We start from the raw sequence: 27,701 nt of genomic DNA, 5'->3' as shown, positions 1-27,701 counted from the left end.
ATGGAATGAGGGCCTGTAAGGATGGAATTTCTGATCAATATATTGTTGATAAAATTCTAAGAACCATAACACCAAAGGAAAGTACAATGCACTCACAAGAGAAAATACAATACATAATAAAATTTTAAGACAATTATTTAATTCCTAAAACGTAGGACTAGGAGGACGTTTTGGAGGTTAAAGATTGATGCGTTACTCAATGTTGCCTAAGCGAGTATCAAACTCTTCAAGCCTTTCATAGACATATTCTTGATGAGTTTGATGCATTTCAATAATCTGATCAAATCGCGTTTGATGAGCAAAACTCATGTCCTCCATTTGTTTGGATAAATTTGCAAAGTATTCTTCCATGGAGAGAGAGAGGAGGATGAAGGCATGGTAGAAGGTTCAGCTTCAGATGGAGCAACAACACCTACTGGTTCTGTCATATGTGCATCCATATCATCATCTTCGGCTTCCTGATTTTTCTCATCCTTGTGAATGATCACACGTCCACAAGCAACAAAACCCATTTGACGAAAAGTTGTCTCCCCAATTTCAGTGCCAATTGATTGAATAGCTTAGGTGTGTTCACCATCTACACTAACTCCTTTGTAATCAAGAATTCTAGAAATTAGAAGAGCGTAGGAAAGATGATAAGCATCATACTTCTTGGATTTTAGCATAGTATTTGAGATGCGTGCAGGCCAATCAATAAGGATATTATTTAAAATCCCATAAAGAAGAAGAAGATCCTGCTCAGAACATTGAGCATGATTGGTAGCACGGGGGCACAGAAGCCATACGATCAGATAATGAAGTAAACATTCTTCAACCTTGAAGTCACCCACTAGTAGTTAACGACGATTGGTTTGCTGTTGAGGATGTTGCATAAAGGATTGCAAGGCTAACAAGCGATTGAAGTCCGAGACCCCAAGATGAACTTTGACAGCATCATTCCAAATGGTGAGTTGTGCCACGTTTGTTCATATATCGTCATCCAGAATAATTGAGACCCCCTTCACCTTGTTTGTGACGATTCCATCGGTGAAAAACGTTCGTGTGCTTAAAGGAAGCATTTTCACTCAATTTCAATCGATGAAAAATGCTCAAATCAAAGAACGAGAAGTTTTCACCGATTCAATCGATGAAAGGAAGGGTTTTTCTTCAGAATAATGAGTTTTCATTTCAATTAGGGTTTTCTGTTTAGGAGGAGTGTTGATGTAAACAGAAAAACCATATTCAATTCATATTTTCCATCTATAAGTACTATAAATCATACAAAAAAATACATAGAAGTTTATTCAATACCTTTTGAGTTGTTTTGCCTTCCTTTGCTCTCTGTCTCTACCTTCATCTTCTTTTTCTCAATCCAGTGTGCGTGTGAGGAGAGTGCTTTTGTTTTCTATTTGAAACCCTATGACGAGAGGTTTTTTCTCTACCTTCTCTCTACCCCTCTATTGCAGTAATAATGCTTTTCTCTCTTTACACTTAATAGTTAAATGGTGTTATCTTCTAACATTGAAACGAAAACATGTCAAACCGTGTAAACAACTCAAAAATTAGTCTGAACTCAAATGCGTTTCAAATTAGAATTTAAGTTGTTTACACTGTTTGATATATTTCGTCTCAATAATAGTTGAAAATACTATTTAACAAGCCCAAAAAATTAATATTATTGGGACTCAAAATGTTCCAAAATTTGAAACATGAATGAATTCCAATTTCATGTTAAAATTAAAGGACTAAAAACATATTTAATCATGTTTTTAAATATATTTTAGAGGTGAGATATATAGGATGAAAAAAAATTCTCAACCTAATACTATGCTTAAATTTTAAATTGATGTAAGAAATTCATATATATATATATATATATATATATATATATATATATATATATATATATATATATATATATATATATATATATATATATATATATATATATATATATATATATATATATATATATATATATATACACATGTGTGTGTTTAAAGAGTTTTGTCTATTATCTAAATCATTCAATTATTATATTTATATTGTGTTATTATCTTTTATTTGAATAAGGTATTTTAATAGGAAATTTATTTTAAGGATTTGAAATGTTTCATTTTTTGTAAGGATTTGAAACGTTTCATGATAAAATATGTTGTTTGGATAATTTCTTTTGAAAGAAATTTAAATTTTAGACCTTCATTAATTACTTAAAATTAAATAATTCTAAAGTTTTATATTGTTTGGATAATTGTTTTTAAAGAAATTGAAATTTTAGACCTTAATAAGAATAATTAGATTACTTAAAATTAAATAATTTCAAATTGATCAAAGACACCTAATTGAACGGACAAAAGAAAATGAAAACTATATTGAACACACTAAATAAAAATAGAGAACAAATAATATTTAAACATTTCAATTTTTAGAAATTATATAATATTTAAATAATTTTTAGAATTTGATGATAATTAAAATATTTTATGCAAACAAAAATTTAAAATTATCTAAATTTAGATTGGCTTATTCAAATAAAACATTTAAAGAATTAAATAGTGCAAAAATATATCAATTCAAATTCAATATTTGAATATAGGAAATTTCATATCACACTCAGTATTTTTTTTCTATACTCATTTGCTCGGTGTTTCCATTTCTCTATCTTCTTTTTTTTTTCATTTAATATTGTAATTTTATAAAATTACATACACATTTTTTATTGTCTGATTCAATTATTGAATTCTCGTTTTTCAAGTCTCTCCATTCTTGTCTTCCTATTTGCTTTTATTTAGAGTCTGCAATTTGAAAAATACAAATCCCTAAAACTTCTACCCAATTTTTGAAAACATGTCAATATAAAATTCATAACATCAGTTTTACTTAATAAAATGATATAAAACCAATTCTGTTCAAAGGTAAAATACATTGTTTTTGCAAATATTTTCGAGACAAAGAGACTACTTGTTGACGTGTCTTTGACCGCTCAATCACTTTCAATCTATTGTTGTTGCCCGATCAATATTGGTGTGGACCGATCGATCTCTTTCTGGATGAGGGGGGAGGTACCTGCAAAAGATACTCTGACGCCCATGTTAGGCGTGTGATTTGAAGAGTGTTGGCTCTTAATTGAATGCTTAGTGAACAATTGTCACTATTTAAGTATTTGACAATGGGTTAAGTGAGTGAAACGTATTGGAGTATGAATTGAGCGTGAATAGAACATATCTGGCTTTCGGTCCTGACTTTGTATTTATAATTTACCTCATGGATCCTGAGCTGCTATAAGCCCAATAAAATATAAACAGAATAAGATATAAACAGATTACCTGAAAATCCGATTGGTTGTTTATAACCTGCTTATCAATATCTTTAATTAGATATTATTTGATTGTATCACCTACTGGACTATTGGTCCAATAATATCTTAAGCGTTGGCCTAATTGCGGCTCAATCTTTGACCCGGTTAACTGTAGCGGATGGACCCAACGACCCTGAGTGGATGGACCGAACAGTGTTGAATGTTGACCGTTCGGTCTACCCTAGGTACGATACATATGCCCCCCAAGTCCGAGTTAAGTGGTTGTCTTTAGCCGTAGTTAACTATAGGACGTATGAGTTTGAGGGAGGCTGTTTTTAGTCGTTGTGCACCTGCGGCTGGATTTTTGAGTTCTCCTTTCGAACTTTGTCATGAACCGAGCGGTAAATGATGGGAGTCCTTTTTAGAACTTTTTCCCATTTGATCTGTGATTGATATTATCCAGCTTACCTGTTCTAAGGGAAAATAACAACTGAATATGAACTGTCAAAAGAATGTAAACCACTAGACTAACCCATTTTATAAGGTCGAATAGCCAAGTAGGGGAGACCGCTCGATTAAAGATGCTCGAATGAGAGTGATTGTTCCTCAGCTCTTTGTTTTTGACCTAGGAGTTCCTGGAGAACTTCCTAGTAGATGTGAGTGACCGTCTGTGGCCCAAGAGTTCCTGGAGAACTTCCCAATAGACGACACTGATCGTTTGTGGCCCAGGAGTTCATGGAGAACTTTCCAGTAGACGAGAGTGATTGTCCGTGGCCCAGGAGTTCCTGGAGAACTTCCCAGTAGACGTGAGTGACCGTCCATGGCCGAAGAGTTTCTGGAGAACTTCCTAGTAGATGAGAGTGACCGTCCATGGCCCAGGAGTTCTAGAAGAACTTCCCAGTAGACGTGAGTGACCGTCCGTGGCACAGGAGTTCCTGGAGAACTTCCCAATAGACGAGAGTGACCTTCCGTGGCCCAGGAGTTCCTGGAGAACTTCCCAGTAGACGAGAGTGACCGTCTGTGGCCTAGGAGTTCCTAAAGAACTTCCTAGTAGACGTGAGTGACAGTCCGTGGCCGAGGAGTTCCTGAAGAATCTTCCAGTAGACAAAATCTGTATGGCCAGTGAATGCCTGAACACTTGACGCCATGGAGGATGGACGGCAAAGCCGAGTGGCCGAATACCTTAGAGAGCTGATGGTCGAGTACCTCTGAGGCCAGATGGCCGAGGGTTAAAGGCCGAATGGCCGAGCATCTGTGTGGCCGGAAGGCCGAGCACCTGTGAGGCCAGACGGCCGAGCACATGTGAGAAAATATCAATGCATTTTATTTATTAATATTCTACGTATAGTAAGAAAATATGTAAAAACAAAGACGAGAAAAAAAGTGGTGGAGAAAGATCGGTTGTAGGAGAAAATAAGTGAAGGCCTCTGATTCCAAATCTGTAGGGGGGCCTTAACCTTCCATTTTCCCTCATTGTCTGTTTCCCGAACGTTCTCAAAAACCACTTAGCTCCAAAATTTACTTCCTGACGTCCTTGGGCAATGGGCCACCACTGCAGTCAGCCGCCGTTGCTGCCGTCACAGTCAGTTGTCATTCCTACCTCTACTGCTTCCGCTATTTTCTTCTCCATCCTGAAAGGTGCCATCCAGTTGCACCTGGAAATTGATTCGCTGAAAAATTGTGAAGAAGGCCTCTAATTCCAAATCTGTAGGGGGCCTTAGCCTTCCATTTTTCCTCATTGTCTGTTTCCCGGCCTTTCTCAAAAACCACTTAGCTTCAGAATTTACTTCCTGACGTCCTCGGATAATGGGTCACCGTTGCAGTCAGTCATTGTCGCTGTCGTCACAGTCAGTTGTTAAGAAGTTTGAACTGATCTATCCAAACAAAACATTTTCAAGTGTAGGAGTTTTAAATTAAAGACTGGAAAATAAGACTGATTTATTATTCTCAATCATAAAAAATACATTCTGATACTCTCTATTTGTAATAATCTAATTCTCCTAAAAAGGAAAATAGAAAAACTAGGAAAGTAAAATAAAATAAAAGATTATATATCTATTTTTTCTAATTAAAAAGATTCTAAAGATATTATCTCAAATGACATTACGAAAGAAATCATAACATAGGTGGCATATTAGTTGAAATAGCTTTATATTTTGAGTTGCCTTGCTTGAAGTGGTACCTTCTATGCGTGTGATGATGGAAGGAAACAAAATGAAGACATTAAAATGATTAAGACAAGTAAGAATTTATAATATCCTTTTTCTTTGTTTTAATTTGATCACTCAATTCTAAAAAAAAGAAACTTCAAAGTTAAAGTGTAAACTAACCAATATACTATAACTTAATATACGGAATGCGAATCCCTTAGTAGAGAGACGAAATCTGTGGCGAAGTAGGTGTTTGAAATTTGATCCTAAGAAAAGCAAAAGGCGAGTAGCACACAAATAAATGCTGAGTGGGGAGAGAAACTAAATAAAGTCATAATCATACCGTTGGTAAGTGACTACAGATATTTGGTTCTATGGTTATCTTGGGTGAGGGAGGTGTTGATGTTCTTAGTTACCGTGATCCTTTGGCATAGTTAGCAAAGGTAGATGAGCGTGTGAAAGTTTTTCCATGAAAATGTACTGTTTCATGAAACGTGAAAAGAAAAGGAAAGGAAAAGATGGATGCAACGTGTTATAGTTTCCATAGCGTTGGTGGGGTCTTTGTCTTCAGTGGGACTTGAAGGATAGCTTTATTTGTTGACGTACAGAGATAAATACAAGTCCAGGGACGCAACCGTGCATACTTCCCCTTGATTGTCCCTGTTCTATTTGAATGTTCCTTTTCAACTTTCTTGTAGGACCCTCAAATTAACTTCTGTTTGTTGTTTGGTACCATGATTGCTGGATTGCTTCCAAGGGTCAATTCAGTAACATTGCAGCGTATGTGGTCTTATATCAGCCCCATCTGTTTCCTCGTAGGCCACACCTTTTCAATTTGGTCATGGAAATTAAATTTCCAACTCCTTCCATGTTGTGAGAAGAAAGATGGTGTCTCGAAGAAACGATAATATTGTCAAATAATGCAGAGACTGGTGTCATAAACGCTCACTGCTCAACTATAAGAAATAGAGACGCTTCAACAGCCGTTAGTTGTGTGTGCAATAATGTGTCAGATACATATATATATATATCACATAGTGTAAACATAATCGCTTCCGATGTTTTCAGTTACATTCTTGTGCTTTGTATGTTAGTATATACGTTAGAGTCCTAGGATACATAGATAACTTGTGCGTCAACTAATCAAATCTTACTCTTCTGTCAACTGTTTGATTGGGTGTTTGTTTTATGGGCAGCACATATTCTATGTCGGTTGAAAGGAGAGATATGTAAGAGTATGGATTACATTAAAAGGAATGTATGCAGTATTTGGGTTGGAAGTTTTATGCCCTATAAATATATAACCAATTTATAGTATATCCTTGAATTTTATTTTACAAATCAGTTTTATGGAACTGAGTTATAATTTAAAATCTAGAGATCTAGAAGGCGGTTTTGTGGGTTCATTAATCCGACTCAAAGAAATTGATTTAATTTAGATTTTTATGTTACGTTGTTGTAGCCGAAATTAGAATAAAGGGAAGAGTCCGAAATTTAGAAAGAAAGATGAGAAAGAAAAAGGTTTGCAATTTGCATGTGTTGCTGGGGACAGGAAGAGAATATTGAGGCAGTGTGGGTGAAAGCATGGCCATGATCGTGGAAGGGTCTGAGAGGGAAGGCATTGACAGGCACAGGCACTAGCACTAGCAGCACAGACACTACACACTAGTTTTTTTAATGAAGCGCTGAGCTTAGATATGGTCCACCTCAAAGTTACACATCGCATTTAATTATTATCCGCTTGGGGTTAAAGTTACACAATCCACTTTTCTTGTCCTTTTTAGCATATTTCTTTAATCACTCCAACCTCAACTTCATGTACGTTTGCAAAATAAATCAAAATACTCTGCCACTCCTCCCATTAAATCAATTAACGTACTTCTTTAAGATTCAATAATGACATCAACAAAAATTAGTTAACACACTCAAATATTATAAACCATGTAAAAGTTATGCTTGGTTTTTATCAACTGGTTTATATATCAGTTTCAAATCTACATGGTCAGAATGTACGTGAAGTTGGTATAGTGGTTTAGTTACTGTAGATGCACATTGACAAGGCAATGCAGTAGCCAGTAGCTCTTTTAAGTAGGGGAATGGGTTGAAAGATAGAGAAAGAGAGTGAAGTTGTAATACAAAAGGCACTATCATTGGTTTATGGACAAGTTTTTCCTGTATAGAAAGGAGTCTAAAACTGTTCCTAGTTACTTAGCCGGGCCATTAATACGAAGTGGGTCCAAAAGATTCACCTAAACACAAAATAGATGACATAATGTGATAGTAATATCATAATACACCACTTTGCTTTGCTTTCTCTTCATTGGTATTCGAATATGATATATCTTTCTTTTTTCCTTCTCTTTCATTATAATAATCACTTTATCCCATAAGGGCCCGTTGCAAAAAGCTTTCCTAAGGCTTTCCCACTTTCTGCTTCCAACATTTGAAGAAGCATCCCAGTTCTTTTGACTCGATCTCTTTTTTCTTTTCCTCTCTGCCAAATTACACCCCACATGAACTCTCAAACCAAACCAACCCCCTCGTTTCTGACACTCACACTCTCGCATTTAATTGCCCATGTTTCCTTCCATTTCCACCTCATTTTCCTCACAATATAGCCACCCTAACTTCATCTTTTCTCTTCGATCTTCACCGTCTTTAAAAAGTTTACACGATGGTTATACGTAGCAGGAGACATCAATTTCTACTGCTCTTGCTCATCTTCTTTCTCTGCACATTGCCACACTGTCATGGCTCCAGAACCACCAACGTCTTCAAATTTAAGCCAAAGTCTCCGCGCAGAGGTCATTTTCTTGGGTTCTTGCCTAAAAGGATGCCCATACCGTACTCCTCTCCTTCAAAGAAACACAATGACATTGGTCTACAAAGTTGGAGATCACCCTAAAGACCAGTTTTTCTCTGAGGTGACTTTTGGATTTTTATTTCAATTTTCTCTTTGGAAGCAAAAACTAATGTACATTGGGGCATGTGGCAGTTTGATGACATGTTATTTTGATTCTGGGGATGTAATGCCGTAGTGGGTATGTATGATCTTTTAGGTGAATTATTTAAAGAAGATAGTTGATGCTTAATCTCTTTATTTTTGGGGGTTCCTTTTGGAGTGTATACCAGTTATTATAGACAATGATGAATGATCAAAAAGCTGCACAATTTCCACATCAACGTTGTTTTTCTGATGTATATGATGATAAGAACATTTCCAGTACTCATACCTCAGTGTGTGTGTGTGTGTATATATATATATATATATATATATATATATATATATATATATATATATATATATATATATATATATATATATATATATATATATATATACATATTACTGCACATGCATGCATTTGGTGTACTTCTTCTGCAACTATTATTCTAAATCAGTATTCTGTGGAAACCTGTTGTTCTTCAAACGAACTGGAACACTTGTTTACAATTTTTTGCTCAGTGGAAAAGATGATTAATTTGAAGCTTATTCATGTGAGTGATAAACTTTTTTACACTGGTGGGTAGAACTACACTGACAGTAAATACCTACTACGTTGAATTTACCTTTATGCAAGCAAGAATCTGATGCCACTGAATTTGGGGCATGGTGATCTGGTTGGTTGCGTGTATTACATTCTTTCAGATTTTTCACAGATAATTGTATACATCAATTACTTCTGAATCTTGCACTTCAATAATTAATCTAAAGCTTTCAACAAGGGTTATATATAAGATATACAAAAATAAAAATAATAAATTTATTTGTTGACATAATTATAATAGGAAAACAAAGAATTATATATTATACTTTATGTATAACCAGACACAAATAACTTAATTAAAATATAAAACAAAATCTGATAGAAGAAAAAGAAACATTAGATAATCTCTCAACTACTCTAATAAGGATGTAATAAGGAAATATAATAAATCGAGTATTTCATGAACAACAATAATAATGCAAATACCCATGAAGTTAATATCCTTATAATGTATAGTATGTGATAATATACAATTATTTTGTACTGTGAAGGCGTATTTGTGAAAATAATAATTTTGTGATAATTTTATTTAAATTATTTACTACTAAGGAGTTAAGCCTTTCATTTGTAATTGATTATGCTTAAATAAAATATAATTAATCCAAAACCAATTGAGTTATAAATGTAATGAACTTAACATTGTGTATTCTAAATTAATAAATACAATAGTTTCTTCATGTGTAGTTAAACCAAACAAACTTTGCAGTCTCTTTACTTCCTTTTAAATGTTACTTTTTTATATATAATATTAACTCATTGAATAATTCATTTCAAAATAGATTATTGAAGAATTTAAGCGACATACTCCTAATTATTTTTTTTTTGGAATAACTCAAAAAAAAAATCAGATACATTGCTAAGATGATGAGTATTGATTGGGGTTTCATTGGATTCCTTTGAAAAAGATAATGGGAGGGACATAAATGATAAATATAATATCTTTTGTCCACAATCATATATATTGCAGTGTTATTTTCATCATTAGAGTTGCATTTTAATTTGTGTGGTTTTGGGCAATAATCATAAATCAATTAATTGAAAACTCTTCCCCCAATAAACATGATTATTGAATAATCCATGAAGCGTTATTTTCATAATATTGTTTTCACAATGACGCAATTATATATCTTGAAATTAAATCACATTTCAAATAGAAAACCTTTTTTCTTTCTTTCTTTCTACTTTTTGTTATCTTTTGGATGAAGTCACATCTGCATGGTTGTATTACTCACTTTTCAATTTTCATTTCCAAAAGCATCGTCCCTTCTCCATCACCATTGTAGACACTGCATAGCTTTCTTATTTAGGGCAATTCTCAGTGCCAAAACATTGAAATAGTAATCAAAATAATGATATCAAGCTACACCTACCTTTCAACTAAGCTCACCCCGTTTCTCTAATTTACTCTTTCTGTCCAAATACTAACCAAAAGTTAATTTTTTATTTCTTTTATATATTAAGATAAAATTTAGCGAATTAAAAGTTAGGAATTGGATTTGAGCCCATAACTGCAGCTGTATTTCAAAAATTGATGGCAATTGGTACTCATTGAATCTAAAACCTATGAGGCATGCTTTTCCCACGTTTTGTCGTTTAAAGAAAATGAATACTGATGTGTACCCTTTACTTATTTTTTTAATTCGATTCGAGTGTTGGAAAAGACTCCTTAAGTGGTGAATATTAACTAGAATAATTCCAATGGAAATTATTTAGCTATTTCTTTGAAATAGGAACAAATTATTAGTTAGTTGGAAATATCATTCGGTAGTAATGGTGTTTTCAGTGTAAAAATAGGTCTATACTTATAATATAATAATAGTAATGATATACAAATATTTTAAAAAAACTACATAATCTTCCCACAATGTATTACTTTTAACTTGTAAATATTTCTAGTAGTGTTTATATCTGTTCAATCAAAATTATTATTCCAAATTTAGTAAGGTTGCAATAAAAGGTGAAATTCATTTTATGCACTGGAATGGTTAAAATAACATTTTCTGTTAAAAATTATAATAATTAAACCACTGTAATTTATAATTATCAAACATGAATCATAAATGTGTTGCATTGTAATTTAGCATGTTTTAACCAAAGATTATCTATTTGGTGTGCATGTTGGAAGGAGAAGTTTTAGAGAATGTTTGAAACATTGTTAGTAAAATTCGTTTTTAATAGATATTTTCAACGAAAGTTCCATGCTACAATGACTAATAAGAGAACCCTTTTTCATCCATATCCCACTAATTACAATGGTTACTTACAAGGATATTGATAAAGGAGAAGACACTAATAGTAATTACTACATGTTAGAAAAGTGAAAGTAATTATTTAAAGTTTGGAAATTTATGTGATACCCTCCTCCTAGCCTCGGTGATGGCCTGATATCTTCTTTTTGATAAATCTCTAATTGCTTCTTGATATTGTTGTTCAATCATCTCTAACTCTATTCTCAACTCATCCTCAGCTTCATTGAAGGAGGGGGGAGCATTCATAGGGTAATTAAAGAATTTCATGGTACCATAGCTTTCCACACGTGGAAAATTCCTATATTCAGACGAAGCCTCGAATTCAGATACAAGTGAGGTTTGACTATTAACTCTGTGCAAGTCAAAGTCTGTAAATCCTGATTTAGCAGACATGAATGAAACTGTAGAAAAATGCTTTTCGTTGAAGTCAAATGTTGCACCAGTTTGTGACGTCTCAGAACAAGAGTCGTCTATCTTTGCATCTCCTTGAAGACTAATGCTTGTATTAGATAAAACCTTGTCAGAAATGACATTATCTTTGTTCTCCTTATCTGTTGATCTTCTACGTGAGATTGGGAGACCTGGACCACCTCCAGACACAATTTGGATGGAATCTCTTGAGCTTCGTGTTTGTTGACTTGGATGAGATGATTTACTATTACAAGCAACTAAATGATCAATTTGTACACAAGGTTTCCAATCAGGAAGCAATGTGGTCAATAATAGATCGATCAACTCTGCTATGAATTTAACATTGTGCTCAGCCAGTTCAAGTTGCTCAACCATTTCACTTGAAACTGAAATTGCAGTATCACTGTTGATGTAGAATATGAAATGGATATTTCTTGCCCGCCCTGCATTTTTTTTTCCAGATAACTTAACTTTCAACCAAAAAATCCCAAACATGCTTATTAAGAGAACTGTAAGTTAAACTAACCACTTTGATCAGCTATGCGGAGAACTAATGACACAGACTTTTGATCATTCTGTTCACCTTTTAGAAAAAAAATGTCACCTTCCTTTAACCTTCTTATCTCAACACATGGAGAAGGCAAAACATCATCAGGAGAATCAACAGAATCAACAGAATTATAAAGTAAAGTGGTGAATGGTTGCTCGGTGGCATCACCAAGATCCATTGAAATGGATCTAATACGCGTACTAGCAGGACCTTCTGACATAAGACAACGATTTTCATAGGCTCCATACTTAGGGAGAACGATATCTGGTAATGGTAGACGACGATTCTTCAATGAACCAGTCACTTGCAGAAAATTGTCCATCAAAAGCTCCTTTGCTGTCAGTCTTTGAGACGCTGGGACAAGACATTTCTCAATAAATGATTTTACTTCTTGATTTTTGAGTTTGGAAAGAGCAACAGGCTTAATGCCCTGCAATATCAAATAATATATGACCATGGATCCCAGTAATTGCTTAAAGAAAAAGTACATTGTCAATAAGAATACGCACAGATGAAACTTTCTTGTATATCTGAGCTGAGTTTCTACATTCACTGTAAGGATATTCAGACGTAACCAACTCAAGCATGCACATCCCAAAAGAATATATGTCCACTAATTCATTATAATGTTCATCATACAGTTCAGGTGCCATGAACTCCGGGGTTCCTACTAGGATTACATATTTGTAAATATAATTGGAGTAGAAATCAAATAAATTATTGATTATTTATAATCATAGAAAGGATGGAAAATTTACAAAAAAAGAAAATGCAACAAAACAGAAGAGCATACCAATTACACTCCTGGCATTGGTTTGTTTGATTAGAGTTGCCAACCCTAGATCTCCAATCTTAACTTCTCCTCGGTGACCATTGATGAATATATTATCACACTTCAGGTCCCTATGCATAATAGGTGGGTTGTGACTGTGAAGATAATTTAAACCATTTAAAATTTGCCTTGCCCATCCTTTAACAGCCTTCATGTCAACCCTCCTGTGTTTCTTGCTGTACCTAAATCATACATCAAATCCACTAACCAAAAGGTTGATGTCATTCAAAAAGGAAAAGAATCAAATGAAAAGCATTTATAAAGGGTAGTGAACACACTGTCTGAGGTTCCCTGAGGTGAATAACTCAGTAATCAAGTTCATAGTCCTGTGCTTATCATCAATCCAAGAATTATGGAAAGTCAAGATGTTATCGTGCTTAACTGACTTCAAGAGATGCACTTCTGAGTACAGCCTATCTGGGCCACCAGGTGACTGTAATACCTCATCAATATGAATTTGGCTCCATGCAACTTCAAGTCCATTAATTTCATCAAATGCCTTGTAACTAATTAATCATAAATAAAGGAAAAGTTTGCATATCGACATAAATTTCACTAAAAAAATAAAATTCTTAACATAAAAATTAGACCCAAAGAATGTCATGCACTATTTATGTGTGTACAATGGTGCTAAGGTTTGAATTTAGAACCTTATGTGAACTACCCAATCATGCCCCATTAGACCGATCCTAATGGAAAATTTCATGCATTATGTTCTAGATTGAGCAGGGCATTCAATATGTCTTTCAATTTTACAGACAAAAAACATTAAGCCTTAAAGCGAAGGAATTAGATTACTAGTGAAGTGCTACTATAAGAACCGAACTATAATAAAAAAGACACATTGATAAGATCTTAAAATAAAGGATACACAGTCTTGAAAGCTCCTTGGCCGATAACCTCTTTATACTGTTATGAATACAGAAAAAACAATTGCTAAATTGAAATTAATCCATTGCTAATTTTTTCTTGGGAGGAAGTAAGAAAAAAATCACATAATTCCATTTCATACCCTAGTGTAGCGATTAGTAGGATCGATTTCAACAATATTGGGATCAGGAGGCTCTAGAAGGCCTGCCCCCTCCTCTGAGCTTTCTGTGCCTGCCAAACTCATCTATACTGCTTCAAATAGTTGGAATCAAAATAATTAATGACAAGTTTTTTGGTAAAAAGTTGAAAAACCCAAATATTATAGATATAAGTTAGTTGAAGGCAATCAGATAAAGAAATGAATGCATATGTTTTTTGGTGAATAAAGGAATTAATAAAATGTACCTTAGAACAGGATCATCTAAGCTTAGCCTCTCCGGAGGAATTCCATAGAATTTAGAGAGAGAAAAGGACATCAGAGAGAGAATGAAACCCAAATGCAAAGAAATAGAGGGGGAAACGAGAATGAAACCCAAATGCATATAGGATGAAATTGTGTCAATAAATCGCATGCCACAACTTTGTCTTCCAACACAAACACCTATCTCTTCCCTTTCTCTCTCTAACTAAAAACAGCCAAAATTAATTTGCAAGACACTAGTTTCAAATACAACCCCTATTTGTGCTTTATCCTTCTCCCACCAACAAATACTCCTCTGCTCTTCTCCATCATCATTCTCTTCTCCTATTGTTATTCACATATAGTAATACTAATTATTTCTCCACAAATATTTCTTCCTTTTTTTTTTTCAGACTGTATATAAATTCCCCATCTATAGTCGCTTTCTATACGTTTTCAGTCAAACATGTCATCGCTACATGGGCAATTCGAGAAGACATCAACGCTTCGCAACGAATTTTAGTTTTTTAGAAAATAGTCTTCTTTATTTTATCGTTGAAAATTATTTTTCTTATTTTTTATGAAAATATAAACTTTCAAAATTGATTTCATTAAAATTCATTATAATAAACCAAGCGAAAAGTATCACTCATTAACTAATTCTTATAAAAAATAAAAACAAGTCTGATGGGATTGAAATGAAATGAATAGCAAGGGAAAAAAATAAGAATAGAATAAATAGGAAAGAATTTGGTTGTGCTTTAGCATAGGTATTTCTAGACTTAATTACATTTGTCCCTTCTTTAGATTGGTAAGTGGTATAGAGAGGAAAAACCAAAAAAAAAAGAAATGATAGAAATAGGAGGAATATATATAATAAAAGAATAGAAAAAAAAAAGAGTAAACAGTTTTCTATACAATTGTTTCAAATTAATGAAAAATAAGGTAATAGATAATAAATGAATTATATGAAGACATTTTAACATGAACTAAAAATCGTTTATACTGTTAATAAGATTTAAAATTGTTATTTATTAAAATGTTATTAAAAATTAATTAAGTTTTAAAAAGTGACTTCATGTCTAGCAATGAAATCAATATCTTACTTGGAAAGGATATAATTATTTACAGTGCAAAAAAAATGGAAGTTAATTCGTTCCATGTTACTTCCATCCTCTTTAGAACAGTTTTTATGAGTTAAGTTTAAGAAACATTGGTGCCCGAAATGAATAGTAAGAGATAAATTAATAATGTATAGCATTTAAAAAATCAATAAAGTTATTGAATTTGAAATGAAATATAAAAGTCATAAAAAAGTCATTTAATCCCTTCCCTTCTATTTCCTCTGAAACAATGAAACTCTTGAGCCTTCCCACAAACAAAACCATTTCTGATACTCAAACACATATGAAGCTAACAGACATTTATGGAATTGGAATGAATAGAAGAATTGAATTGAATCCAAACATGCACTCCATCAAGTTGTCAAAGTATACACTATGAAGGAAAAAACCAAAATAAAACAAATACAAGGCTCTTCACTGCAACACTACCACTATATTACTCTTCTAACAGATATTAATTATAATAATAATAACAGCAAGATGCCTCCTCATCAATAAAACATCACTACTGCTTCGAGACTTTATCCAAAGCATCAAAAACATATTGCTGAGTCACATCTTCCACGATCACCGTTTTATCTCTCGACTTAGAACCTGTGCCTATAGAGACTTGTCTTCGTTTCACACCTAAAACCTGTAAATTAATATTTTACTCTTAAAACTTTAAAATATGTTTTTTTTTTCATTTTAATAAAGAATTAAAATGGCATATGAAGAGATTAAAAAAATTAAAAATAATAATATACATAAAAATTAGTAGAAAATGTTTCAAATGTAGACTAAATTTTGTTTGGAACTATAGACACCAAATATATGCAATTACACCTTTTGATCGCCCACCGCATGGATAGAATAATACCATACAAATGAAAATGTCACAATCAGAAATCGGAACTTACAGAGCTGAAGAAATCGAGAAGAGCTGCATTTGCTTCGCCATCCCTGGCAGGTGCGTCGATTTGAACTCCCACCGCTTCATCGCTAATATCTAATTATTGAAAAAATATTAAAATCGCATTTATCAACTAAAATCGTAGAAACGCTAGATAGATTGAGATTGAAAAAGACCGGTTACGGATGCAGATTTGGAACCAGGTTTGGCGTGGATGGTTACGGCGACGGAGGAAGGAGGCACGCAGCGAATACAAGACGGAAATTCGTTAGGTTTCTCCGTCGGCGGCGTTACCCTAGGCTCGGCCTTTGCTTTTCCCTTCTTCGCCGGCGGCATAATTTAAAACGACGCCTTTCCGTTGCGTACAAGGAACGCCGTCCTTCTCTTCTTAATTTTATGATGCGTGAGAGTACCGATTATAAGATGCAGTTTGCTGCATGGGATTAAAAAGTTATTATTATTAATTTACTCCACTTCCACGCACTTTATCGTTTTAATATTATATATAAATTTATTCTTTTAATATTATACATAAAAAGTATTGGACTTTTTTGATAATATTATCGAACCTTTTTTTCAAATGGATTATTAAATTTATGGAAGTTTCTTTTACAACAGAAAAAAAAAGAGTCATGATATTATTACATTCTCGATTGCCGTTATATATTTTTCATCACTGATAATTATATAATTACCATTGCTTGATCTAGATTCATCAAATATATTTTTTAAGAGGACTAACAGAATTGTTAATAAGATTTTAATTAAATTGTATGTAACATGTAGTCTCTGATGCAATGAACTTAAGAAAGCCCGTGACAGAAAAGAAACATTTTATGCCTTAAAAAAAGAAACAGATAAATATATATATAAAATAATAAAAACATTAGTTGGAAAACTACTGATTTCCTTCTACTTAATATCATGTAATAAAATACTATATTATAAACCATATAACTTTACGTGTTATGTTATTCGGTTTGGGACACATGACTTAAAAAGACATACGGCAAACAAAGTCATACAAATCCACGAGTTCTTAACAAGAACAACACAGGGAGAGGGAAATCTATATAAAATTTAAGTCAAAACTGAAAACTGAAGAGTAAAAGACAGGTGTAAGGATTAAATTAATAATTGAACTAATTTAAAATTATTAACACTAATAGTGACCCTATGCTATTTAAATCTAGAGATTAATCTTTCCAATTATTCTGACGAGAAACTACCAGAACATTATACAAACTCAATCCGATCTTTGCGACGCGACGCGACGCCAGCGATGGGAGCGTCCACTTCATCGGAGCCGAGGGTTTCGGAGGAGCAGAGCGAGGCGGAATCCGTGGCAGCCTCTACTGGAGCTCTTCCAATGCTTGAGAAAGCTTTCTCCAAGCTCGCCAATCCCCAAACAAACGCCGTTTCTTTGGAAAATCTACAGGTACAATTCAAAATGCATAAGAACCTTCTCGTTCTCGATCATTTTTTTTGTTCCTTTCTAATTGATGACGTGCAAGCTCGTTGTGTTCAGCAACGCTTTAATTTGGCTGGAGAAGATCGAAGTTGTTCCGGAAGCAACGTGCCAGATTCGTTAACGGTGATGTTGGATCACCTAGGCTCAACCCTAGTGGATCAATTTTTCGTGCCCGATAAAGGGGGAATAGACTGGGTTGCATTTGTTAAGAGTTACAACAAGTGCTGTTCGAGGGTGTCCTCGTCGGTTTCGCTAAACATGCTCTTGAGAGTATTCGTGGTTATCTCAGAAAGTGCGAATGTACCTATTCATTTGGAGTTTGAATCAGGGGATACTGATTGTAAGATTAACGGCCACCTTTTTCCTAGGGACGTGTTTTTGCTTCTTGCCCTGTGTTGGGCTCTGTCGTGGGGTTCCAGAAACTTGAAGGGGGAAGGGAATCTAAGCCTACCGGATCTGAATCATTTGGTGTTGTCGGTGATCACATCGTGTGGCCAAGTTGAGGGTGCTTTCGATGTGTGGGATTGTGATATCTCGAGCTTGGAGGTTCAGCTTCCTGCAGGGAAGTTCGTAACGTGGGTTATGAGTACCGTGCCCTGCCTCCCTGATTGCTTGAGACTGTATTTTAATGCTAGACTACAAATAGCAGCAAATGATGGGGTAAGTTTTGTGTTTGTTCGATGGCTTCAGTGATCATTGTGATTTTTTGCCTTATAACTACTACGTTGGGTTAAGTTTTGTTGATTTCTTTACTCCATGAGACATGATTACATTGGCTTCTCGTTTATTTATATGAGAAATAGAGAAGATTGGGAGAAAATATCCCTTGTGTGTTTAGCATACACATAGGGTAGTTTATTTATATTGTAAGATATGGGCCAATGCCCTAATACAGAATAGACTAAGCCCAAATAACAAAAACACACATCTTAATATCTAACACTCCCCCTCAAGCTGGAGCATATAAATCATATGTTCCAAGCTTGTTACAAAGATAATCAATTCTAGGTCCTCGTAAGGACTTAGTGAATATGTCTGCCAACTGGTTGCTTGAATTAACAAACTCAGTCTTGATATCTCCGGATATGATTTTTTCTCGAATGAAATGGCAATCAACTTCAATGTGTTTGGTTCTCTCATGGAAGACAGGATTAGAGCTAATATGGAGAGCAGCTTGATTATCACATATAAGTATCATGTGAGTGACATCTCCAAATTTCAATTCACTCAACAATTGTTTAAGCCACACAAGCTCGCAAGTAGCTGATGCCATAGCTCTATATTCTGCTTCTGCACTGGACCTTGCCACAACACTTTGCTTCTTACTTTTCCAAGATATCAGGTTGCCACCAATAGAGACACAATATCCAGAAGTAGACCTCCTATCAGAAGGGGAACCAGCCCAATCAGCATCTGAATAACAAACGATTTTTGTATCGTTGTTGGGGCCATATAGCAAACCTTTCCCAGGTGATCTTTTAATATACTTCAGTATGCGAACAACTGCATCCCAATGGTCTTCACATGGGGAGTTTAGAAATTGACTCACCACACTAACTGCGAAGGAAATGTCAGGACGCGTAACAGTAAGATAGTTTAATTTACCAACTAGTCTTCTGTACCGTTCAGGATCTGAGAAAGGCTCCCCCTGATTTGGTAGGAGTTTGATGTTAGGGTCCATAGGTGTCTCAACAGATTTACAGTTCATTAACCCTGTTTCCTCCAAGATGTCTAACGCATACTTCCTCTGAGATATGACAATACCATCACTGGATTGTGCTACTTCAATACCCAAAAAATACCGAAGTTTGCCAAGATCTTTGGTTTGAAAATGATGACAAAGGTGTTGTTTCATCTGAGAGATGCCAAGATAGTCGCTTCCTGTGAGAACAATATCATCGACATACACTATTAAGTAGATACATCCAGCACTCGAGTGGCGATAGAACACTGAATGATCCGCTTCACTGCGAGACATACCAAATTGTTGAACAACACAACTGAATTTACCAAACCAGGCCCGAGGAGACTGTTTTACAAGTTGTTGTAGTTTGGCAAGACTAGGATGACCGAACTGAGCATGAAGAAGGGATGGTGACTCCATGACTACGCCAACATGTGGAGAAGGACGAAGATGATAAAGGCCATGAGACTCACATCCTGTGCCAATCATGTGTTTCGAACTCCGGTCCTGCAACCAAACAGAATCTTTAGTAAATGAAATAACACAATTAAGAGTGCGAGTTAAACGACTAATGGACAGTAAGTTGAAGGGAGACCCAGGGACATAAAGTACATGATCAATGGATATGGATGGAAAAATATTAACAGTACCAATACCATGAGATGAGACTCTAGACCCATCAGCCATTGTTACCAAGGGTAAATTATCAGGACATGACAAGGAAGAAAACAAAGACTTGTTACCGGTGATGTGATCAGTGGCGCCTGAGTCAAGGACCCAAGGTCCGAGAGAGTGAGTTAGACCAACAAAAGGTGTACCTGTACGTGCAACAGATGCAGATGTAGTGGAACCAGAGTGCTGATGATCCTCATACCATCTGAGAAATTCGTTGAAGAGTGCAGGTTTGTCTATGGTATTAGATGAAGTAGGATGGTCTGCAGACGGTGATCGGGGAGGTGGATCAGAATTTGCCATTGCTACAGATCGAGGAGGACGTCCATGGAGAGCATAACATTTATCAATCTTGTGGCCTAACTTGCCACAATGGTCACATTTTGGACGTCCTTTACTTGGCTTGCGAGACCGACTTCGATCATCACGTTGAGCAGCCATAACAGAGGAATCATCAGTATGGGAGGATGTCTCAGTGACGGGTTTGCTCGGTATACGCAAAAGAGCAGAACAAGTAGAAGTAAAGTTGGGTATGACAGGAGAACCCAAAATCTGATCACGGACATGAGAAACATCATCAGAGAGTCCGTATAATGCCAACAACATGAAGAACTTTGACCGTTGTTCCAATTCTTCAGCAGGAGTGGAAGCAGGAGGTAATATATCATTAAAGTCATGAAGAAGGGCATGAATTTTACCCAAATAATCTGCCATGGGACCAGGATTGCGCGGACCAATAACAGTTAATAGGTCCTGACAAACACCATAAAGACGCTGAGTGTCATTGGTGTATAACAACTTCGCTTGTGCCCATACTTCTGAACATGTTTCATAGGATCGAAACATTTGTTTCAGTGAGGAGTGAATGGTGGACTTTATAACAATACATAACTGAGCATCAATTTTCATCCAGCGGGAAGTGTCATCTATGGGAGCAATAGTCACATTTTGAGTAAGATGATCTAAGTACCCCTGACTCTTCAACCAAAGTTTGATGTCGGACGCCCATGTTGCATAATTTGTGCCATCTAACTTGTCAATGGACAAGTGTACATTCACATAATTGGTATATATTGAGGGATCAGAAGATGAGCCACCAACAGAGGTGTTTGTAGACGAGGAAGACGCCATAGAGAGGGAGAAACCCTAAAAATTCAAAGTGCTCCGATTGACGCAACGACCACAGATCCGGAAAGAGGGCGAGGAGGCGATCACGGCGGTGCTGATCGGCGGCGGAAAGCTCCGGCGACGCGCCGGCACGCGCGGCGGCAGCGGCGAATCTTGCGGCGGCGCGTGGCGGCGCGTGGGTGCTCCGATCGCCGCGATCTTCGTGCGACGGTGGTCGCCCGGCCGAGACGATCCCGATGGTGTGGTCGCCGGTCGATTCTGGAACTCCGGCGGCGGCGGCGGCGACGGCGGCGGCGGCGGCGACGGCGGCTGCGACGGCGGCGGCGGTGACGACGGCGACAGTGATAGGTGCCGGAGACCGTGGAGTTGACTGGAACTATTCCTGTGCTCTAGATACCATATGAGAAATAGAGAAGATTGGGAGAAAATATCCCTTGTGTGTTTAGCATACACATAGGGTAGTTTATTTATATTGTAAGATATGGGCCAATGCCCTAATACAGAATAGACTAAGCCCAAATAACAAAAACACACATCTTAATATCTAACAATTTATACTAAAATTCTGCTGTGTCTACAAGTTACACTCAATTTTGCCTTTTCGTGCCCGTATTTGGACTTTTCAAAAATTCAAGTAAGTTCAATTGAAAACTCAGGTGAAATTTGTTATTTGGAACCAAACAGAGGCTTGTTTCACACTTTCCTACTTTCAGGGACTATTTCAACTTTCTTTTATCGATGTATTGGAATATTGAGTAATTTTTTATTCTGTTTTCTTCTTGAGAAAAAGAGAAACTCAGCTGTCTTGCCTTTGAATAATTTAACAAAATTAAGCATTTTTCCTATACCTTCACTGCGGTATATGACAAAAGTTCCACATACCAGTTGAAGTAATTATGTAAATTTCTAATTCATTTTTCCTTTGTGTTTGGTAAGTTCAGTTCTCTTTTCATCTGATTAATTATTAGTATAATGTCCTAAAGAATTATACGACATTGTTCTATTGTCTGAATGCTGAAAATTCTTAGGTTTGTAATCATTGGTACAGATATTATTCATTTATCATGTGCAGAGAAAAACAATGTAATTATCAAATTATTTCGCATTTTCATTGTTATTATTATATAGATTCCTTTATCATTGCCAGTCTGTTTTTATTTCTTATCATATTATTAACTGAAACAAGTTGGGAAAGCACTCTCGTTTGTTATGTCAGAGAAAAATATGCTGCATATGGTTCCTAGATGTTGTAAGATCAACTATTCTTTGGCTGAATGGCAGGTTGAATTGGCACCCTCTAATTCCTCCTCTCCTGGAGATATTTCATCAATATCTGCACACCATCATCTTTTGACCCAAGGAAGGGCTTGGGCAGTTTCTATCACCAACAAAAGTAGAGTAAGTGAAGAAATTTCTGGCGCATTTATAAGCAATGGAAGTGGAATTGGTGATAACCTTGTTTATAGGTTTGCATCACTGACCCTCAATCCTGTTGTGCTTTAATAGTTCTGGTCACTTGTTATTTTTATTCTTTTTCAGTCAAAATGAGGGAAAAAGTTTCTATTATGATGCTTTCCTAGTTTTTTTGTCTATCGATATAGCCTAGGCTTGCTGATTGCACTCCAACATTCGTAATTTCGTTGGCAGACTTACCTGCTGGAAACAGAAATGTCTATTGACATCAAACTGTATTCTGTTATAGGTCATCCACTCATGGAAGAGGCCTTGGCAGATTTTGGTCACATGTTGAAGGTTACAAAGGTCCTTTGTTAATTTTGATATCTGCAAGTTCAGGAGAACCTCGTGAAGGAAATTCTGTTGATAGGAAATGGGTTATAGGTGCTCTAACACATCAAGCTTTTGAAAGTAAAGATATATTCTATGGAAACTCTGGATGGTTATATTCTATTGGTCCAGTGTTTCACGTGTTTCCACCTATTGGTAGGTATTAGGCGTGACAATGTTCCTTTTCCTGTTTCCTCTCTTTTGGCGGGGACTTGAACAAATTTTTTGAAACAATGAAACCAATTACGTATGTTACCACTGACAGGTAAGGAAAAGAATTTTGTTTATAGCCACTTGCGTCCTACTGGTAAAGTTTACCAACCGCACCCAAAGCCAGTTGGTCTTGCATTTGGAGGAACTCCGGGAAATGAGAGAATATTTGTAGATGAAGATTTTTCGAAAGTGACTGTTCGCCATCATTCTGTGGACAAAACTTACCGGAGTGGATCCCTCCTTCCAGATCAGGTATAATTCTATTGCTAAATGGATATACTGGCAGTGCAGTTATAAAACATGTAACCCGGTATCAATTAATGCATACATAAAAAATTGCTGATTCTGTATGTTCTCTGATGTAAACATTTTTAAAGTCATCTTAAAACAATTAATTATCTTGTGAACTCTTCCATGCTGGCATGCTGTAATTTTCCTGTCATTATATACCATGGTAATGCATTCTATTATATTTCGCTGATGTTGAAAATTCAGAAATATTTGAGAGTTTTGGTTAAAAGAATCATGGCTATTAACCAATAAAAAACTGAACTTGACTCGACGATTCCTTGTATGAGCTGTTGTTGGCTTATGTTTCAGGGTTTCCTACCCGTTGAGGGTATAATTTCAGAAATTGAAGTTTGGGGATTTGGAGGGAAAGAAGCGAAGGCAGTGCAGAACTCTTACAAAAAGAGAGAAGAACTTTTCACCGAGCAAAGAAGAAAAGTATCTTACCTTATCTCGTTCTCAGATTAGTTGTTACAAATATTAACTTTGATAAATCAAACAGCAATAAAATTTTTGTCAATTATATTTTGTAGGTTGACTTGAAGACCTTTGCAAATTGGGAGGATTCACCTGAGAAAATGATGATGGACATGATGTCGGATCCAAATGCTGTTCGAAGGGAAGACCGCTGAGTTGTATCACTAATGTTGCATTGCATTGCTTAGTGCAATATTTGGCAGGCACAAGCGTGTAATGAATTTCATCCTTTATGTTGTGACTGATCATTATTCTTCAGACTTGTGATCCTCAAGTGGCTGTACAGAACACAGAGAAGGTGTATATTAAAAGTAGATGGGGTTTATGTATGTTTACTGTATAGTCAAATGGGATAGAGGTATCGCATTAGGAGTGTGAGATATCCCTCTTTTTCATCGTTCCACACCATTATGTTCGCTTACATGTCAAACGAGAAACATGGCTGATAGTGTGACACCCAGATTGCAGAAATCGTCGAACGAGATTGTAGCTTTGTCCAGTGTATATTGATAAGTGGAAATTTTAGGCATACTGCACTATCATTGGTGTTCAGCAACATATTAGCCTTTCGTTTAGACTTTATTTTACCTTTCAGTAAAAAATTCATCACGCCAAACTTCTGTAACAGTTGTGTATTAATAAGTTTGATATTGCTACATTGTTTGGAATTTTCCTTTGACGTTTCATATCGATGGTTTGCCCATTTAAGTGAACGAAATCTCATCGTGTACCCATTAGATAGTAGCTGGAGATGGCTGCTGTTTGGGTTATAAAAGTATATATATATATATACACACACACACACCAGGACTACAACATCAAAGGATTAAATATCACAATAAAAAGCGTTACATAGGCCCACAACTCTAGGCGCATTGAATTGAAACTAAAAAATAATTTTTCTAAGCTCACAAGTTGCAAGCAATAAAGAAAACAGTACAAGTTTATACATATATATATATATACACTTATCCAATGTCCAGAGAGGGGAAACAGAGTTGGGAATGAAACGGCAATGACATTAACTTCTATTGATGATTTTGGTAGCTTTGAAGACAGCGGCTATAGAAAGATAGTGAAAACTATGGTGGTATTGCTGTCATGTTCTCCTCACTTTTCTTTGTAGAAAACTATGCCAATAAAATTCATCAACAGATAGGCGTTCCACTGCAACATAGTGAGAATGGTTCACAAATAAACTGATGAGCACTGGAAATTGAAAGAATAAGAAAACATGTTAAATAAAAAAAAAGTGCACAACCTGGATTTAAGTGTAGTAGCTTTGAACAAATATCAAGACAGTCCGGATCCAATCCTGAAAGAATAAGTTGAGAAAATGGAAGACAGTTGCAGGATCTGATGTTTTTCAGCACCTGAAATCAGCATTTTGCATTAGCAGTGGTCACGGACAGATATATTTTAATATTAGTAGTTCAAATTTATGGTGCTACCTGAACACTATTTTTGCCATTAAAAGGTGGGTATCCATTTAGAAGCTCAAAAAGAATAGCTCCAACACTCCACATGTCTGCCTATATTAATTAAGTATATTTCAGTAAACAAACATAGCTAATGTTGAAAGAAAGAACAGTTTATACCTTGTCATCATATCTCTGGAACTGAAGAACTTCTGGAGCCATGTACAACGGAGAACCACAAACTGTCTCCGCATATTCACCTGGGCGCACAGTCCTCCACATTTTATGAAAATGCTGTCAATTTGGTGAGAATAATATATGGAAAACAAAATGAATAAATTTTTTTCCTGTCCCTTTTCATTCCCCTAAACCAACAAAGTACCTTGAGAGACCAAAATCGGCTATCTTTAGCTTTGCATCACCCTCATGGCTTGATAGCAAAATGTTCTGGTTTAACAATAGCACCAAAGCAAACAAAATTTGCTACTGATCTCAAAATGATAGTCACTATAGATTGATTATCAATAAGAGAATCATTTTCCATGCAACTAGAACAAGCCATTATGAGAAAAGGTCTGTAATTTCCTCTTTTTATAGTTTTTCCAGAATTTTGGCCCTTAACAGACTTGCCTGAAATCATTTCAAGTTTTGTCATCAGTTTAATGTAGGGTATTTACATCAGAGTTATTTAGAAAAAAGCTCTTGTATGAAATTCTGTACAAATGCGTCACAATCAACCAAACTTGGAATGAGAAACAGTATGGTTTGAAGAGTAAGTGGTAATTAACAAAACACAACTAATTTTACTTCAAATTGTCTATAAGTTGTTTCACAAAAGCATATTCCTAGTTTAACATTTTTCAATTATTTAAGAGGCAAGTAGTCTTAAATTCTGAACCGCTTCTAAGTTTGAATAGTTGCTACTAGCAGAATAACAAAATTAAAAGGCCTGCTCAATAGTAAAAGTTCCAAATTCAAAACTGGTAGTTAATGTTGTAAACTTACAAATTCAAAACTAAGCAAAAGAACGTGATCAAAATATTTAACTTAACTGTAGTGCCCTCATATTCATTTATTCCAGTGAAAAATTCGACAATAACTGATTGCACTCTGTATATTTATATTTACCCATAGATGAAATTAATTAATCTGAAACAATCGTCTCCACATAAATTCCACTTTGAAGCATTTTGAACAAAATTAGTAACAAAAACTACTGAAGCTCTTTTCCATTTTTGAAAATGTACTGAACCCAATTCTATGTCCGGAAAACAAACATCACATTCCTACCTCCGGTTTCAAGTCTCTGTGAATGATGCCGTGAGAGTGCAATACTAGGAGACCAGAGCCTGCATCAAACTTCAGTTCATGTTATAGTGCCATCAAAGGCAGTATTACAACAAACCAAAAATGCAAATAAAAGTTACCAAGCTGGTGCATGAATTTTCTAGCAGTTTGTTGTTGAACTCTTCCATGGCTTCGAATATAAGAAGCTAGGTTGCCTCCAGCACAAAACTCAAGGACAAGGTACAGACATCCATCATCCTGACCACCAGAAAAAAACAAGCTTCAACCAACGTCAACCCTCCCAACAAATAAAGTCATAATCTTTTCAACTTATTCGGTTTCAAAATCAAAATTAACAAAAAAGGGTTACTAAATAAAAGGGGGGGAAACCACCAGAGCAACGAAAACGGGAAAGAAAATAGAACCTGGAAGAAGTGAAGAAGACGAATAATATTGGGGTGGTTAACAGAGGACAAGAAGTTGATCTCGCAATCCAAACAAGCCTTGAGGCGAGGGTTGAGTTTGGAGAGGAAGACCTGCTTCACCGCCACGTCATCGCCGGTTTGTCTCTGCTCCGCTCTCCACACTAAGGAGTATGAACCCTCTCCGATTTTCGCTTTCAAAAGATAGCAGAGTTTTCCCACTCCCACCACCTTCACCAATTTCTCTCTGAATTTCCCTTCGCATTCCATTCCTCCTCAATGACCCTTCTTTCTTCTTCTCTTCCCAATCCTCGTTTTCTACCTGTAGAAACTTCTAATTTTGGAAAAACTCAAACTATATTGTCATAATTGTAATTTTCTTTTTCATATTGCATCCAAGTATTAAAATTTAGTGTTTTTATTAATTTAGTCTTATCAACTACAGCCTAATTTAAAACTTTTTTCTATTAATGAACCGAGTGGATGAAATGAATTTCAACTTACTTTTATAAGTGTGATTGCATCCATATAACCTTCCAGTTTTGCAGAGGAA

General features: G+C 35.5%; 6 protein-coding genes across 8 annotated transcripts; 1 reads left to right on the top strand and 5 right to left on the bottom strand.

Annotated features, from left to right (window-relative positions):
- Positions 1–11,177: 11,177 nt before the first annotated feature.
- Positions 11,178–13,177, bottom strand: LOC124848110 (putative serine/threonine-protein kinase WNK7). Its single transcript, XM_047325740.2, has 4 exons — positions 12,979–13,177; positions 12,695–12,852; positions 12,162–12,615; positions 11,178–12,078 (listed from the first exon to the last, which is right to left on the bottom strand). The coding sequence occupies exons 1-4, from the start codon at positions 13,169–13,171 to the stop codon at positions 11,303–11,305; spliced, it is 1,581 nt and encodes a 526-aa protein (XP_047181696.2). The 5' UTR covers positions 13,172–13,177; the 3' UTR covers positions 11,178–11,302.
- Positions 13,178–13,273: 96 nt separating this feature from the next.
- Positions 13,274–14,884, bottom strand: LOC148203625 (putative serine/threonine-protein kinase WNK6). Its single transcript, XM_088106419.1, has 4 exons — positions 14,293–14,884; positions 14,030–14,136; positions 13,889–13,926; positions 13,274–13,523 (listed from the first exon to the last, which is right to left on the bottom strand). Exons 2-4 carry the CDS (start codon positions 14,129–14,131, stop codon positions 13,274–13,276), a joined length of 390 nt encoding a protein of 129 aa, XP_087962545.1. The 5' UTR covers positions 14,132–14,136; positions 14,293–14,884.
- An 841-nt stretch (positions 14,885–15,725) lies between these two features.
- Positions 15,726–16,739, bottom strand: LOC124848109 (uncharacterized). The gene is made up of 3 exons (XM_047325737.2): positions 16,480–16,739; positions 16,311–16,399; positions 15,726–16,045 (listed from the first exon to the last, which is right to left on the bottom strand). Exons 1-3 carry the CDS (start codon positions 16,637–16,639, stop codon positions 15,917–15,919), a joined length of 378 nt encoding a protein of 125 aa, XP_047181693.2. The 5' UTR covers positions 16,640–16,739; the 3' UTR covers positions 15,726–15,916.
- A 760-nt stretch (positions 16,740–17,499) lies between these two features.
- On the top strand, positions 17,500–24,707 carry LOC124848108 (TLD-domain containing nucleolar protein). Its single transcript, XM_088106418.1, has 7 exons — positions 17,500–17,741; positions 17,832–18,434; positions 22,540–22,724; positions 22,961–23,199; positions 23,309–23,508; positions 23,857–23,982; positions 24,078–24,707. Exons 1-7 carry the CDS (start codon positions 17,586–17,588, stop codon positions 24,174–24,176), a joined length of 1,608 nt encoding a protein of 535 aa, XP_087962544.1. The 5' UTR covers positions 17,500–17,585; the 3' UTR covers positions 24,177–24,707.
- On the bottom strand, positions 18,584–22,507 carry LOC148203624 (uncharacterized). Of its 2 annotated transcripts, XM_088106417.1 has the most exons (2): positions 20,277–22,507; positions 19,780–19,965 (listed from the first exon to the last, which is right to left on the bottom strand). In XM_088106417.1, exons 1-2 carry the CDS (start codon positions 21,259–21,261, stop codon positions 19,928–19,930), a joined length of 1,023 nt encoding a protein of 340 aa, XP_087962543.1. In that variant the 5' UTR covers positions 21,262–22,507; the 3' UTR covers positions 19,780–19,927. The 2 variants fall into 2 exon arrangements, with proteins under 2 accessions (XP_087962542.1, XP_087962543.1); XM_088106416.1 differs by having other exon boundaries at positions 18,584–22,506.
- Positions 24,708–24,832: 125 nt separating the features above from the next.
- Positions 24,833–27,599, bottom strand: LOC124848107 (protein kinase family protein). 2 transcript variants are annotated; one of them, XM_047325731.2, is made up of 8 exons: positions 27,152–27,593; positions 26,867–26,984; positions 26,730–26,788; positions 25,822–25,886; positions 25,620–25,713; positions 25,473–25,553; positions 25,283–25,394; positions 24,833–25,188 (listed from the first exon to the last, which is right to left on the bottom strand). In XM_047325731.2, the coding sequence occupies exons 1-8, from the start codon at positions 27,416–27,418 to the stop codon at positions 25,121–25,123; spliced, it is 864 nt and encodes a 287-aa protein (XP_047181687.2). In that variant the 5' UTR covers positions 27,419–27,593; the 3' UTR covers positions 24,833–25,120. The 2 variants fall into 2 exon arrangements, with proteins under 2 accessions (XP_047181687.2, XP_047181689.1); XM_047325733.2 differs by lacking the exon at positions 25,473–25,553 and having other exon boundaries at positions 27,152–27,599.
- Positions 27,600–27,701: the final 102 nt, after the last annotated feature.

Source organism: Vigna umbellata, chromosome 2, assembly GCF_029865625.1.
Source record: "Vigna umbellata cultivar VRB3 chromosome 2, Vumbellata_1.0, whole genome shotgun sequence".
Classification (NCBI taxonomy): Eukaryota; Viridiplantae; Streptophyta; class Magnoliopsida; order Fabales; family Fabaceae; genus Vigna; species Vigna umbellata.
The sequence above is the reverse complement of the archived record's forward strand: the minus strand, read 5'-3'. Positions and strand labels throughout refer to the sequence as shown.